Source organism: Mytilus californianus, unplaced genomic scaffold (genome assembly GCF_021869535.1).
Source record: "Mytilus californianus isolate M0D057914Y unplaced genomic scaffold, xbMytCali1.0.p SCAF_5, whole genome shotgun sequence".
NCBI classification, from domain to species: Eukaryota; Metazoa; Mollusca; class Bivalvia; order Mytilida; family Mytilidae; genus Mytilus; species Mytilus californianus.
The window spans coordinates 67,297,398-67,313,101 of NW_026262701.1; the positions used below are offsets into that span (position 1 = coordinate 67,297,398).

Consider the following 15,704-nt stretch of genomic DNA (forward strand, 5'->3'; position numbering starts at 1 on the left):
GATGAAAAAAGATGACAACTTCATTTTATGTAAGTAAAGTATGATTGTAATTGTTGATTTGAAGCTTATTATATATCTTCTCTTTTGGGATGCATAAGATGTATTTGCTGATGGTACATTCAAGGGGTGTAATCACTTGCTTTCATTTCCATTATTGACTGGTTTTTTTTCTCCATAAACAGCATTCAATTGTTTAGTGTAAAATTAAAATACAATTATATTTCCGAATTGGCGCAATCTTATACTAAACTTTAGGCTCTAAGGATACCAGGTATTTTTAAAACTAGTGGTGCAAACATATTATTGGTGCAAATCAGTTGTTGCCCAAAAAAACTCATTTTTGGTGCAAACAGATTTCTTCCCATGTGAGACAGGTATATATACAAATAACAATGATATTTAGTTGATCTACTATATAACCAAGAACCTAATTTAATCATGAAAACTTAACACAAATATTTAGGATTCATTTATTCATGAAAATTAGGTAAACAAGAGGCTGTCAGAGTGACAGCAAACAGGATTTTCCTGAATGAAAATCATATTTGCAAGTCTGGACCCCCAAACAGGATCAAGTAACAGATACAATCAGATAGACTATCTAACCATATACTTATTAATTACACCATTTCTATTCAAAGGGAAATAATCAAATAAAAATAAATCATATAATAGATACCACTTTTCGCTATTGAAAGGTCTACAACTCAACAAGGAGAAAACCTAAAATCGTGAAAATTGAACTTGACCTTCATTTAATCACAGGAAACAACATATCTAAATTTGAAAAGATTTCGTCAAAGCATTTGCATGTTAATGAACAGACACTGTTTGGCCGGCCGATAGCCCTCCCACCCGCTGTACATCCCCATATCAATAACCCATTTTTCCCTGGAAAATCCGGTTAAAAAATGTCAAGCTAGACAAATAGGGGTTAGAGTGGTGCATATACAGATTTTATTGGTTATATAATAGGTTGAAGTGTTCCACTTTCTGATACATATCCAAATATATAACAAGAGTGCACACAGTGAAATGTCTCGCCTGCTTTACTTACCATTAATTTTATGTTGATAGTCCTAAATATAAAGCTTTACTACAAGTACCACATAAACTTAACATGATCCAAGAAAATGAGGTTAAGGTCAGATAAACCAAACCAGAAATACATGTACACCTTACAATCATTCCTTACACCAAATATAGTTGACCTATTGCTTATAGTTACTAAGACACAAACTTAACCAGGAAAACTTAATATTGACCAATGAACCATGAAAATGAGGTCAAGGTCAGATAAACCATGCCAGACAGACGTGATCACCTTACAATCAATCTATACATTAAATATAGTTGACCTATTGCTTTTAGTATCTAAAAAACAAACTTAACTATGAATAAAATGCTCCGCTGAGCGCAGCTTGATACGACCGCAGAGTCGAACCCTGAACAGTTTGGGTAAGTATGGACACAACATTCAAGCTTGATACAGCTCTGAATTTGGATTGTGATTAAATATTTGACACAGCATAGGTTTCTGAGACAGAATGAATGTGGTCTAAGAACTTAAATTTTTTTGATTTACCTATTATGGTCCAATATCCAAAATCTAAATACATGGTTAGATTCAGCATATCAAAGAATCCAAAGAATTCAATTTTTGTTAAAATCAAACTAAGTTTAATTTTGGACCCTTTTGACCTCAATGTGGACCAATTTGATAACGGGGCCCAAAAATCAAAATACATGGTTAGATTCAGCATATCAAAGAACCCCAAGAATTAAATTTTTGTTAAAATCAAACTAAGTTTAATTTTGGACCCTTTGGACCTTAATGTAGACCAATTTAAAAAAACGGGACCCAAAATTAAAAATCTAAATACACGGTTAGATTAGGCATATCAAAGAACCCCAATAATTCAATTTTTGATGAAATCAAACTAAGTTTAATTTTGGACCCTTTTGACCTCAATATGAACCAATTTGATAGCAGGGCCCACAAATAAAAAATCTAAATACATGGTTAGATTCAGCATATCAAAGAACCCCATATATTCAATTTTTGTTGAAATCAAACAAAGTTTAATTTTGGACCCCAATTTGGACCAACTTGAAAACTGGGCCCAAAATCAAAAATCTAAATACATGTTTAGATTCAGCATATCAAAGAACCCCATATATTCAATTTTTGTTAAAATCAAACTAAGTTAAATTTTGGACCCTTTGGACCTTAATGTAGACCAATCTGAAAACTAGACCCAAAATTAAAAATCTAAATACATGGTTAGATTCGGCATATCAAAGAAATAAATGTGGTCAAAGATTTTACAAATCTAATGCGCCATACTGTGCAATTAAAGATAACTTCTTAAAATTTTTCAATATTTGAAATTTGAAAAAAAAATATTTGAAGAATAATTCTTTTTAATTTCTGAAATCTGAAATGAGAAAAAATTGACCCCCCACAATTTCTTTTTACCCCCCCCCCCCCCCCCCCCCCCACCCCTTTTTCCCCAAAAAAATTCTTTCCCTCAAGATATGGTCATAATCTCAATTCAAATTTCCAATGGAGTTTGCAACCATAATTACCCATTTAAATTTACCATAGTGCTAACTTATATATCTATTTTATAATAGAATTTATTTTTACTGGTCTTCCTTTATAAATATGCATTTCTTTAAACATAATTTAAAAGCAGTGTAAGGGAGGTAATCAAAATGTTGTATTTGGATTACCGCCCTTACACTGCTTTTAAATTGTCTTAATTGTTCATTAACCATTACTTTATACATTATTTAAAAGCAGTGTAAGGGAGGTAATTCAAATGATGTATTTAATTTATCTCCCTTACACTGCTTTAAATTATGTTTTGTACTAAAGTATTTGTCCATTAACCAGGACAACCTTGTTTTTTGCCCTAATTCCTAAATGGTTTGAGCCATAACCCCCCTAGGCAAATCCTAACCATCCCTTTGTGGTATGGAAACTTGTGGTATAATTTCAGAGAGATCCATACACCGTTCCACAAGTTATTGTCTGGAAACTAGAAAATGCTTATTTTTGGCCCCTTTTTGGCCCCTAATTCCTTAACTGTTGGTACCATAACCCCCAAAATCAATCCCAACCTTCCTTTTGTGGTATTAAACCTTATGGTAAAATTTCATAGAGATCCACTCACTTAAACTAAAGTTATAGTGCGAAAACCAATGTGAACCAAAATGAACCGTGAAAATGAGGTCAAGGTCAAATAAAACCTGCAAGACCGACATGTACATCGTAAAATATTTCCATACACCAAATATAATTAACCTATTGCATATAGTATTAGAAAATAAATGGGGAATGTGTCAAAAGGACACAGATGATGCCCCCGCTTACATACAACATTATAAAGGGACATAACTCAAGAATGGTAAAAGTGACGCTACCTTAATTCAAACTTGATCTGGGTATTGTGGAAATAAACATTGTGTATAAGATTCATAACGTTTAGTTGAGGCAAACTAAAGTTGGAGAATGGAAACGAAAAATTCAGCAATTTTTCCATTTGTAAAGGGGCATAACTCTAGAATAGTAAAAGTGACGCCACCAAAATTCAATCTAGATCTGTGTTTTGTGGTAATTAGCATTGTGTATATAAGCCATAACATTTGGTTGAGGCAAACTTAAGTTAGAGAACGATACGAAAAATTCAGCAATTTTTCCATTTTTAAAGGGGCATAACTCTAGAATAGTAAAAGTGACGCCACCAAAATTCAAACTAGATCTGTGTTTTGTGGTAATAAGCATTGTGTATATAAGCCATAACATTTGGTTGAGGCAAACTTATGTTAGAGAACGGAAACGAAAAATTCAGCAATTTTTCCATTTGTAAAAGGGCATAACTCTAGAATGGTAAAAGTGACGCCACAAAAATTCAAACTTGATCTGTGTTTTGTGGTAATAAGCATTGTGTATAAGTTTCATAACTTTTAGTTGAGGCAAACTTAAGTAAGAAAACGGAAACGAAAAATTCAACGATTTTTCCATTTGTAAAGGGGCATAACTCTATAATGGTATAAGTGACGCCACCAAAATTCAAGTTTGATCTGTGTTTTGTGGTAATAAGCATTGTGTATAAGTTTCATAACATTTAGTTGAGGCATACGTAAGATAGAGAATCGAAACATAAAATTCAGCAATTTTTTCATTTGTAAAGGGGCATAACTCAATGGTAAAAGTGATGCCACCAAAATTTAAACTTGATCTGTGTTTTGTGGTAATAAGCATTGTGAATAAGTTTCATAACATTAAGTTGAGGCAAACTAAAGTTAGAGAACGGAAACCAATTTCTGGACGTACGTACGGACAGACGGACAAGGGTAAAGCTTAATGCCCCCTCTGCTTAGGCGGGGGCATAAAAAGACCAAAACACAAAAACTTAACTTAAACCACTGAACCATGAAAATGAAGTCCAGGTCAGATGACACCTGCCAGTTGGACATGTACACCCAACAATTCTACCATACACCAAATATAGTAGACCTATTGATTATAGTATCTGATATATGGACTTGACCACGAAAACCTAACCTTGTTCACTGATCCATGAAATGAGGTCGAGGTCAAATGAAAACTGTCTGACAGGCATGAGGACCTTGCAAGGTACGCACATACTAAATATAGTTATCCTTTTACTCATAATAAGCGAGAAATCAACATTACAAAAAATCTTAACATTTTTTCAAGTAGTCACTGAACCATGAAAATGAGATGAAGGACAATGGACATATGACAGACGGAAACTTCATAACATAAGGCATCTATATACAAAGTATGAAGCATCCAGGTCTTCCACCTTCTAAAATATAAAGCTTTTAAGAAGTTTGTTAACGCTGCCACCGCCGGATCACTATCCCTATGTCGAGCTTTCTGCGACAGAAGTCGCAGGCTCGACAAAAACTCAACTCAGGTATTTGAGTCACAGAGCAATGACAGGGAGGTCAAGCTCTGAAAAAAACTGACTAAAGACAGAAACTTCGGCACAAATATAGATTGTTTAGCTCTTTTAACTCCTGAAATAATAAATTCCTTAAAAACTAGTTTACAGCATCACAATTCCAAAAATACCAAAAAAGTATAACAATGTCTCAGCTTTCAGCAATATTTGTTGCAGGTCAGACAAAAAACAAAAAATGATGAAAACCTTTATTAATATTTAAAGAAATTACATCACAGATGAAGTAATAGAAGTAATAACAAGAATTCTTTCATTAACAAATTAACGGTCTACATAATATACACCATAAATGTTCTTATAAAATAAGAACATTCTGTATTCTATATGGGTTCTTATGAAATAAGAACATTCTGTATTCTATAGGTATTTTATGAAATAAGAACATTCTGTATTCTATAGGTATTTTATCAAACTAGAACATCTTAAAATGGTAACACATTGCAATTAAATTTTTACGTGATAGGAGATGTAGAATAAAAGAAAAGGTTGGTGAAATATTTTAACTTTTTTTTGTGTTATTAAATGAAAATAGAATGCTATATACATGAAATTTTATTTGTAAATTCATAGTTATCTTGAAGATTGATATCAATAAAGCTTCTTAAAAATAGTTTATTTCTGCAAAAATAATAGAAACAACATAAGTAAATCACAAATATCTGGAGGAGGGAAACATTGCTTAGTAATAAAATAGACAATAACAGTAAGGTCATATATTAAAGAAATATTTAACACACTAAAAATCCATATCTTTTAACACGATTTTTGAAAACAAGCAAAAATACAAGGTAACAAGTCTACTTTAAAATAATAAACTAACAATATTGCACTTCCTTGATGGACATCTTCAAAAAAATTTAAAAATGCTTCTGCTTAACTATAATATAGAAAACTAAAAGCTCTCTTCATGTAGTTTGCTTCATTATTATATTGCAATGTAAACCATGCTTGTGTTTACCATGTTTTCTTGCAAGTGATCAATTCTATAAGTTCTTTACAAAACTGTTACTGTAAATTCAGAAATTATTGCTTGCATTTTTTATTGTGATATTTGAAAAATGGATGAAAATGCGAGATTAATTATTGCGATTCAAGAAAAATCTGCATACAGATATATGTATAAAATTCAGAATGCGAGTTCTGATTATTGCAATACTCATCCAGTCGCATTATTCACATTAATAAAAACATCACAATAATTTCTGAATTTACAGTAGTTGAAACTGAAACTGCATTGAACAAACAAACAGTCAACCTATTTCACATGAGCAAATCTGATTTTACAGCTCCTCATTTGTTTAAAAACCTTTTCAAAATCTAAATAAAATTGACCACTTGCATGAATTTTTTTTTTACATATTACATGTTGATGCTGTAAATAGTTAAGTCTATAAAAATCAAAACATTGCTTTTATTTCATAAAAAAACCTTTTCATTCTATAATATAATTTTGTTTTCAACACAATCCTATCAAATCTTTTTCTAGATCATACCATATGTTCTCCTCAAATTTTGATTTTAACTCTTAAACATATATATGTACAGCTAATCTCTTTACTGTGACAAATCAACATATTGTATTTTACAATATTAGAACTGGGTGCTTCCAACATGAAGGGTCTGTTAAGTCATTTAGATATAGCTAAAAAAAAAATACAGGAGAATGCATTGCCTTTCATAGCCAATTTTTACATCTATAGGACACGTTAATATGAAACAATTCAAATTTTTTCATCCATGGCCTCAATAGAAATGTTTTTAAAAAGAAATATAAAGAAACTTGATTTTTTTTTAAAGTTGTATGACTGTTAACCTCAATATTCTAGAGTAATGCATGTTTAGAAAACAATCCATTCAACATACCCTGTGCAATTAAAGATTGAAATGAAAATGTGTATTACAGATCATTTAGTCGGTAACATAAAAAGTACCTAAATTTCTTTAAATATTTAAAATAGTATGGATTATCTTTTTGCAAACAAATTCCCACACCACCCTCTAATTATATAATGATGAAAAAAAAAAACAATCTAGTACAACAACGAAAAAATATTTACAACAAAAAACAATATACCTCTAATAACAATAATTCATTATCACATATTGGTCATGGTCAACTAATTATATATGATTACAGCTAAGACCATTCACAGCATATTTATTTGAGTGGATACCTAGACAATTGAAGTTTGTTTGTTAATTTATGAAAACAACATTACCTTTTTTCACTAGTTATTGAAAGAGTGACATTTGTTATTCTTAACCAATCAAATCATAGACAAACTGACAAAAAAAACGACTAAACAACCAGTTTGAACAGTGTTTGTTAGTAACAACAACCAATAACTAGAATCTCTTAAGAGCCGATGTTGCTCACCTTGATCTATGTACATCTTTAGCAACAGACACTTTCCAACATTGTAGACTTGAATATAGTTCATGACTAAAATGTCTCTTTTTCTATCTTGTACTCTTGAACTTTTTTCTGTTTCAGTTTCTCTCTATCTACTACAGTTTTGCACAAAACACAAAAAAGGGATAAAATTCATCATTCAATGGCAACAAGTCCTATAAGAAGTTTACTGACAATTCATTTTTTGCTAAACAGTTTGTAGATCTTGTCTTGCAGATAATTTTTGCTGTTTACAGTTCCCCTCTATCTTTAGTTTTTGCCCAAAGCATGAAAAAGGGTACAAATTGTTATTTAAGGACAATAACACCTTTAAGGAGTCAACTGATACTTTTTGGCTATGTTGACCTATTTGTTCATCGTGCTGTTTTCAGATTTTCTTTATTTTCTATAGTTTTCACCTAAAATGCCCCCCTCCCCCCCAAAAAAAAAGCATCATTTAAGGGCAATAAATCCTATAAGGATTAAGGAGTCGCAGTAGGTTGCATTTTACCCCTATGTTCTATTTTAAGCAATGGCAGGCTTGATCATCCGACATATTTTATAAGCTATGTAACCTATTTAAGGATATTTGTGACCAAATTAGGTTCCAATTGACCCAGAAGTTTAAAAGGAGCAGATTTTCGTCAAAGTTAATATAGACGACTAGACAGATACTGGACGCCAAAGGATGAGAATTTTTGGGCCCTTTGGACCAGGTGAACTAAAAAGGGTAATGCTTTTAACAAACAAGCAAAACATCTGTCTTAACTGAACTAAGTACACAATGAAATAGTTTAGCTGATTTTATTAACCAATTTTCCTGCAAGTTGTCAAATATGCCATTCTTGGATTACATCATGTTACACTGTATTTATGACTTCCTATATATATATATATCGACATGTGATTCCTTTTTATCCTGCAATTGAACTTTCTAATACATGTATAACAATACAGGTGTACAGATAACATAAAGCGATAAACCTCGCGTTTATAGTCTCCTGGTATCCTGCTTCTGTTGTCAGGGAACAGTTATATTCAAATTACTGTATTATTTATTTATTTTACAGTAACTCTTTTAAAAATGTCAACATATTGTATGTACTTCTTGCAAGAAAATTGGTTAAAATAGAAATAATTTCAGTTGTAAAAAAAATGGAATTGCATCAAAACATACAAACTCAATATCACTCATAGAAAGTATATCACATCACCAATTAACATAACATAAATTTTATATAAATCTGGTAAAATAGCAAATTTTAAAATTTCACCTGTAAAAAATAGTGATTTTTCTTGACAAATCAGAGGAATTGAATTATGTTATAAATAAACAGATCACAAGTCTAAAATTGTGAGACAGCATGCGAGTAAAACAAATTCTTTATATTTGTAATAAACGATTAATTGTTTACATTGTGGAGATATCTGTAATTATAGTAAAATATGTATATAGTACAGGTAAACAATAACAAATCTCATATTTTTAAAACATTATACATATTTATAATTTATGTTGTAAAGAGTTTGGAAACATTCTTTTCCATAAATGAATAATTTAATTTATTTTACCATACCTCCAGAAAATTATCAACTAATACAACACATTACTCAACCTATTGATCCTTTCAATACAAATGAAGTATGCCAAGTACAATGAGTATTTTTTTTTTCTAATTCATATTACAAAACAACTAAGACATTTCATAGCAAATTTTCTATATGCATTGTCATTCTTTAGTTTTGTTGCTGTGTTGAAGGTTATATATTATTACCTTTTTATTATCAGCTTTATTGTACAGAATTGCTAAGTTTTGATTTTATACTCATTGGTTCAAATTTTAAATCTTTGGTAACAAAACAAAACTGTTTGCAATATAGAAATGAATAAACAACTCTTATATTTATCTTCCATTTCACTAGATGTCTTTTTTTTTTATAGTATTTTAACGATTGCTTGCACCAAAATGCGGTTAGCCTACAGCCATTATCCGCTAAAGGTAAAGTGATCTTCTAATCGGGAGATCGCTAAAGGGAGATAATTTGAAAGTTAGCGATTGTGAGAGGTTACCATGGGGTAATTGCAAATGTTTTTCAGACAGTCAAGTACAGATTTATCATAAACAAGGTTTTTACCTTCAAAAAACCATATTTTTTAACAACCTGTGCTTAATTGTATACATCCATTTCATTTGAACTTTGGTGGATAGTTGTCTCATTGGCAATCATACCACATCTCCTTATTTTTATATTAATTACATCTTTGCTGACATTTGGTCAGATCTTTAAATATGTGTGTGACTGAAAGAATAAATGTCTAACCTTCAAAGATATTATGTATGTCTAACATTACAATCAGACACTCAATAAAGATTTGCCTGACTGAATTATAATGTTTGATTTCAAAAAGTATTGGACAAAATGATTTACATGTATCATAATGAACATTAAACCAAATTTTAAAATACATAAATATGATAGGACAAAAGACATAAACACACCAAATTTTAAAATGAATTTAAATTAGTTCAATGGTTTTTGATGAATATATTCTGGAAACTTCTTGTCAGAATTATGAATTCATCATACATTCAAACAAAAAGGCAATCATGACACTTATTTGTTACCTATACATCCAAAAATAAAATAAAATGAATTGTCAACTGACTTACTTATTTTCATGTGGTTTCACTGTAAATAAATATGTATATATTTCTTCGTTAATTCAGATTATAAAATAATTCAACAAGAATTTTGCAGTATATACTGATGATTATCTGGGAATTACATGAACAATGTGTTCCTAATTTTTACACAACAAAATCCTAAGTATTTCTAAAAGATGTCCTTGTTAATTTTGTGAATATTTAGGAGCTTATTTATTCATTTCAAAATTCGCTATTTTTGCAGTGAATATAAGAAAGAACTTCATTTTAAAACTTTGGTATGATAATACTTTAAGAACTGAAGACACAAAAAATACAAATCAATGATGCTCTTTTTCTCCTAGAAACATAGGAAAAAATATGTGTATATATAAAACCAAAGTTTGTGTGTATATCAAGTCTGCAAGTGGCAATTGTGCATAACTCCTAATAAAATTTGACAAGATCAACATTACCAGTATTTTAAATTATATAAATATTGACTTAGATTATCTTTGCCCTGTCATCTCATAATAATATTCCATTGATGTTCATCTCTCTGACTTCTCATAATAATATTCCATCGATGTTTATCTTTCTGACTTCTCATTATAATATTTCAACGATGTTTATCTCTCTGACTTAACTCTCCATCTCAGTACAAAATAACAGCCAACTCTCAGTAAAACAAAAAATGTACATAGAACAATGAAATCCACAAAGAATACATTTTCCACATCCCATTGTTCAAGGATGTCTTTTGGTTCATTGAACTGACATTTCATTATATGGTCCTCAGAACAGTCTAAATTCTCACGATCAAATCCATATATAGCATGAAGTATACCTTCAAATGAGTATCTGTAAAGTCAAATGTTTAAATTAATTCTATTGGACAAATTTGAAGAAAAAAAATTTAACAAATTCTTTAGTGCATTAGAAGATTATATCAGTATAAAAATTTAAAGAACGACAAATCTACTTTATGATTTTTTTTTCAAGTTTAGGCTAGTTTCAGGGGTCAAAACGATGAGGGTTGAGTACCCTTAAAAACTTGTTTAACCCAGACACGTTCATGCATCCATCCTACATCCGGAAGTCAGTGGTTGTTTATAGTTATATCTTAATGATTTTCGTCCTTTAGGGAATTAAATGTTAATGCTTTATTGTTTCTGGAGAAATCATTCACAACTTTGTTGAACTTTTGATGATAAAGAGCTTGACATATTGTAATGGTATTTGTTTATTGTTGTAGATATATAGATGACATTGATTGTTTGTGATGCTGTATTGCTGTCTCATTGACACCTATCCAGTATATCATTTTAATTCATATCATAAGACTTATTCAACCCAACCATAATTTTGTAATCTGTCTTAGGGTATGGCTTTTTATATAGTTGTCTATTATGTTGTGTCTGTACTGTATTATAGGAATTATAGGAATAGGTTTCTTATTTTCATGATTTTTAAGATCTTTGCATTTATTTAAAATTTAAAATGAATAGTTTGCAGAATGGTTCACATTTCTCTCATTACAAGCACTTGGATTTCTGCAGTTGAAATTCTACTATAGTAAAATGCAAAATTAAAACTGCTATGAATCTTTCCGAGTTTACAGCCTAGTAAACATAGTATATACTGGTTATCCTCAGATATAGAAATAAGGAGATGATGTATGATCCATTTTTGTTGGGGTGATGTCTTGCGGATGTTTACCAAACTTATACATTCTAAAGAGGCTTATTCATACCTTAAATAGGATATATATGATAACCATTGTAGATAAACAGGCATGGTCTGGAAATTTACAAAAAATCCACTGAATAACAAAACAGGAATAGCTGTAACTGGTCCCAAATATACTGCTACCTAAAATATATAAAAAGATACCACTGAATAATAGAACAGAGGGAGTACATAGCTGTAAGCCAAAGTATAATGAATCTACAAAAATATAAATACAGCAGATAACTTGGCATGAATATTGGTGTAAAATTTTAATTCTAATTGTAAGCTCATATTATATAGTATTCTACTCAAGGTAATACAAAAAATATTTGTGCAATAAAACAATAATACAAGTAAACATAAGAATAATAAAATGCTCCGCTGGGGCACAGCTTGATACGACCGCAGAGGTTGAACCCTGAACAGTTGGGGCAAGTATGGACACAACATTCAAGCTTGATACAGCACTGAATTTGGATTGTAATTAAATATTTGACACAGCATAGGTTTCTGACACAGAATGAATGTGGTCTAAGAACTTAAAATTTTTTAATTTACCTATTCAAACCATATCATTATTATTTGCTTTTATATATAAATCAGAAATAACCAATTTAAAATGGAAAATTTTAAAGAAAAAAACGAAAAAAAAATCCCCCCCCCCCCAAATTTTTTGAACCCCCTTATGATTCATCACCCTTAAACTCAATCCCAGCCTTCCCTTTGTGGTATGGTACCTTGCAGTACAATTTCAGAGAGATCCATACACTTGAACACAAGTTATTGTCTGGAAACTAGAAAAATGCTTTTTTTTTTTGCCCCTTTTTGGCCCCAAATTCCTAAACGTATAGGGCAATTACCCCCAAACTCAAACCCAGCTTTCCCTTTGTGATATGGAACCTTGCAGTACAATTTCATAAAGATCCATACACTTACACACAAGTTATTGTCCTGAACTAGAAAAATGCTTGTTTTTTTGCCCCTTTATGGCCCCTAATTCCTAAAATTTTGAGGCAATTACCCCCAAAATCAATCCCAGCCTTCCCTTTGTGGTATGGTACCTTGCAGCACAATTTCAGAGAGATCCATACACTTGAACACAAGTTATTGTCTGGAAACTAGAAAAATGCTTATTTTTGGCCCCTTATTCCTAAACGTTTTGGGCATTTACCTCCAAACTCAATTCCAGCTTTCCCTTTGTGATATGGAACCTTGTAGTACAATTTTATAAAGATCCATACACTTACACACAAGTTATTGTCATGAAACTAGAAAAATGCGTTTTTTTGCCCCTTTTTGGCCCCTAATTCCTAAAATTTGGAGGCAATTACCCCCAAAATCAATCCCAGCATTCCCTTTGAGATATGGAACCTTGTGGTACAATGTCAGAGAGATCAATACACTTACACACAAGTTATTGTCATGAAACTAGAAAAATGCTTGTTTTTTGCCTCTTTTTGGCCCCTAATTCCTAAAATTTGGAGGCAATTACCCCCAAAATCAATCCCAGCATTCCCTTTGTGATATGGAACCTTGTGGTACAATGTCAGAGAGATCCATACACTTACACACAAGTTATGTCTGCAAGTTACAAAAATGCTTATTTTTGGCCCCTTTTTGGCCCCTAATTCCTTAACTGTTGGTACCATAACCCCCAAAATCAATCCCCACCTTCCTTTTGTGGTATTGAACCTTATGGTAAAATTTCATAGAGATCCATTCACTTAAACTAAAGTAAGAGTGCGAAAACCAATGTGTCTTCGGACATCGACGACGACGACTACAACGTCATACCAATATACGACCGCAAATTTTTTTGCGGTCGTATAAAAATGTCTTGGCAATGAAAACTTTAAACATGACATTAGTCAGTTGGATTTCACAACAAAATGCAAAAAGGCAAATCCTAAAGATTTAAGTTCTTTTTTTTTTTGGTAAAGGAGGGGGTTATATAAAAAAATCCACACTAAAAGCTCAGACAATATTTAAAATCATCTCACCTGCAGTGATGTAGCTGCCCCAATAATGAGTCCCAAAGATTGAGCCACAAGTGAGGTCTGTACTGCTAGTGTCATAAACATGACAAATCGTAGAAAGTTATCTGGTTGTGATGTCATCCAATATACTATACTGCCATATATCAATGGAAAAATTATCTGTAATATAGAGTTATACAGCAATCACATTATTTTTATATCATATTACATAGGATTACTTGTTCTCTTGTAAACCATTTTTTTATTGTAGTTTCTTGATTTAAAGGTGTATGGTTTTATTTCCTCATTTTTATCTGCTTACCCTTCTGGAGCACCTGCAATCACTCCTGGTTTTTGGTGGGGTTCCTGTTGCTCAGTATTTAGTTTTCTATATGGTGTATTGTGTACTGTTGTTTGTCTTATGGTCTTTTTCTTTTTTAGCCATGGCATTTATTTTGACTAATGAGTTTGAAAGTCCATTTGGTATCTTTCACCTCTCTTTTCATGTCCATGATTATGATCTTCCATAATAAACTACTGACACAGAGATCAGGGCTTCCAAAACGGTCATATATTCCGGACTTGACCGAAACTTTCATAAAAAGACCGGCTGCTCTCAGCCTCAAACGGTCAAATAGAATTGGTGTGCCACATTTTGTTATTCAAGGCATTTTCATGAAACGGTCATTTCAATTTTTACCAACTATCGATCGATAAAAATGTCCGTTTGGGGCTTTGGGCATGTCCGTTTGGGCATTTTAGTTTATAATTGTGGCAATCTATTTCACAAAGATATTTCGGTCATAATTGGGTTTAATAAAACAGAAGCAGCATATTTCAGATACTTTGAAGTGTCTCAGTTAGTCTAATCCTCTGGGTACATAAATGTACGGCTTGGTCTTTAGCTTGTGTACATCAATAAAAAGTAGAAAAAACACGTTTTTCGTTTATTTAAATAACAACAAGCTGTCAAACAATTATCCCTTCAATATAAGTTATATTGAAGCCATAAATCATTCACTGATTACAGGTTTGTTACCTTTGATGAGGTGTCCTTAGCTTGTCTTTATCAATAGAATTAATGATGCATAACAATGTACATAAAGGTAATCCGGTAAACGAGGTCAAACATGTAAGCGTGTATGGAACAACATCCTATTTAATTACGCTTTATAGATATTATTTTAAATGAGCATTCAGTTTAAAAAGTATCCTGATATTTAAAAGTTATTCTTCAAATAAGGATATTTATAAATGAATAAGTATGATATATATTATTTTATTTAACACTGTACATCGTGTTAAATACTGGGGTACTCTCAAGGGGAAAATTTACTAAAATATATAGGAAAAACCAATGGACAAATTTCAGTCAATAAATGATTTAACTAAGTTAAATGGTGCCGTGATCACTTCTAAATTATATCAAGAGAACAATGCCTGCTCCGAATTTATTCAGACAATTTCCGATGTTATAGAGAAAGAGGTGATGTCCGACGTAAAGTTAAGTCCCGCCGTGGGAATTATGATCGACTAAGGTGTAGTCTAGGTATTGACGCTTTAGATCAACTTATGAGGATAAGCTTAGTAGGTGTAGATGTTAAAGACTTTGACCCTGTTCCTGCTATCCGCAAATGGCAATCCGTTCGTAACCGCCATGTTTATCAGAACAATGCATTTAGCAAGCTCATGAATGTAAAATCTTAAATTAGACTAAATGAACTCTAATCTTGTGCTGTGATCTGTGCTTCTTTTCAATGTGCTCATTGTAATATGTATTGCGTGTGTTTGTCAGCATTGTGCTCTTCTGATATTTTATTGTTGTTATATGCTTACATAAAATATCATGTTGTTATTCATTAAATTATTTATCAACTGAGTATGTTTTTATTTATTCCTTATTTTCTAAACCAGGTTGGGAAATTGTACTAAGAAAAATGTTATCACTGTTCAGTAGATT

The 15,704-nt window shown here is 31.5% G+C and overlaps 1 protein-coding gene across 3 annotated transcripts in view; it reads right to left on the reverse strand.

Moving 5' to 3' along the window:
• Positions 1-5,174: 5,174 nt before the first annotated feature.
• The window catches only part of LOC127701280 (ATP-binding cassette sub-family G member 4-like), a 38,500-nt gene continuing 27,970 nt past the window's right edge, over positions 5,175-15,704 (reverse strand). For all 3 annotated transcript variants that reach the window (XM_052205136.1, XM_052205135.1, XM_052205134.1), the window contains 3 exons: positions 13,769-13,924; positions 11,791-11,909; positions 5,175-10,898 (listed from right to left, as the gene is read on the reverse strand). In XM_052205136.1, the coding sequence (XP_052061096.1) occupies positions 10,667-10,898; positions 11,791-11,909; positions 13,769-13,924 (507 nt within the window). In that variant the 3' untranslated portion in view covers positions 5,175-10,666. The remainder of the gene's footprint in view (positions 10,899-11,790; positions 11,910-13,768; positions 13,925-15,704) is intronic.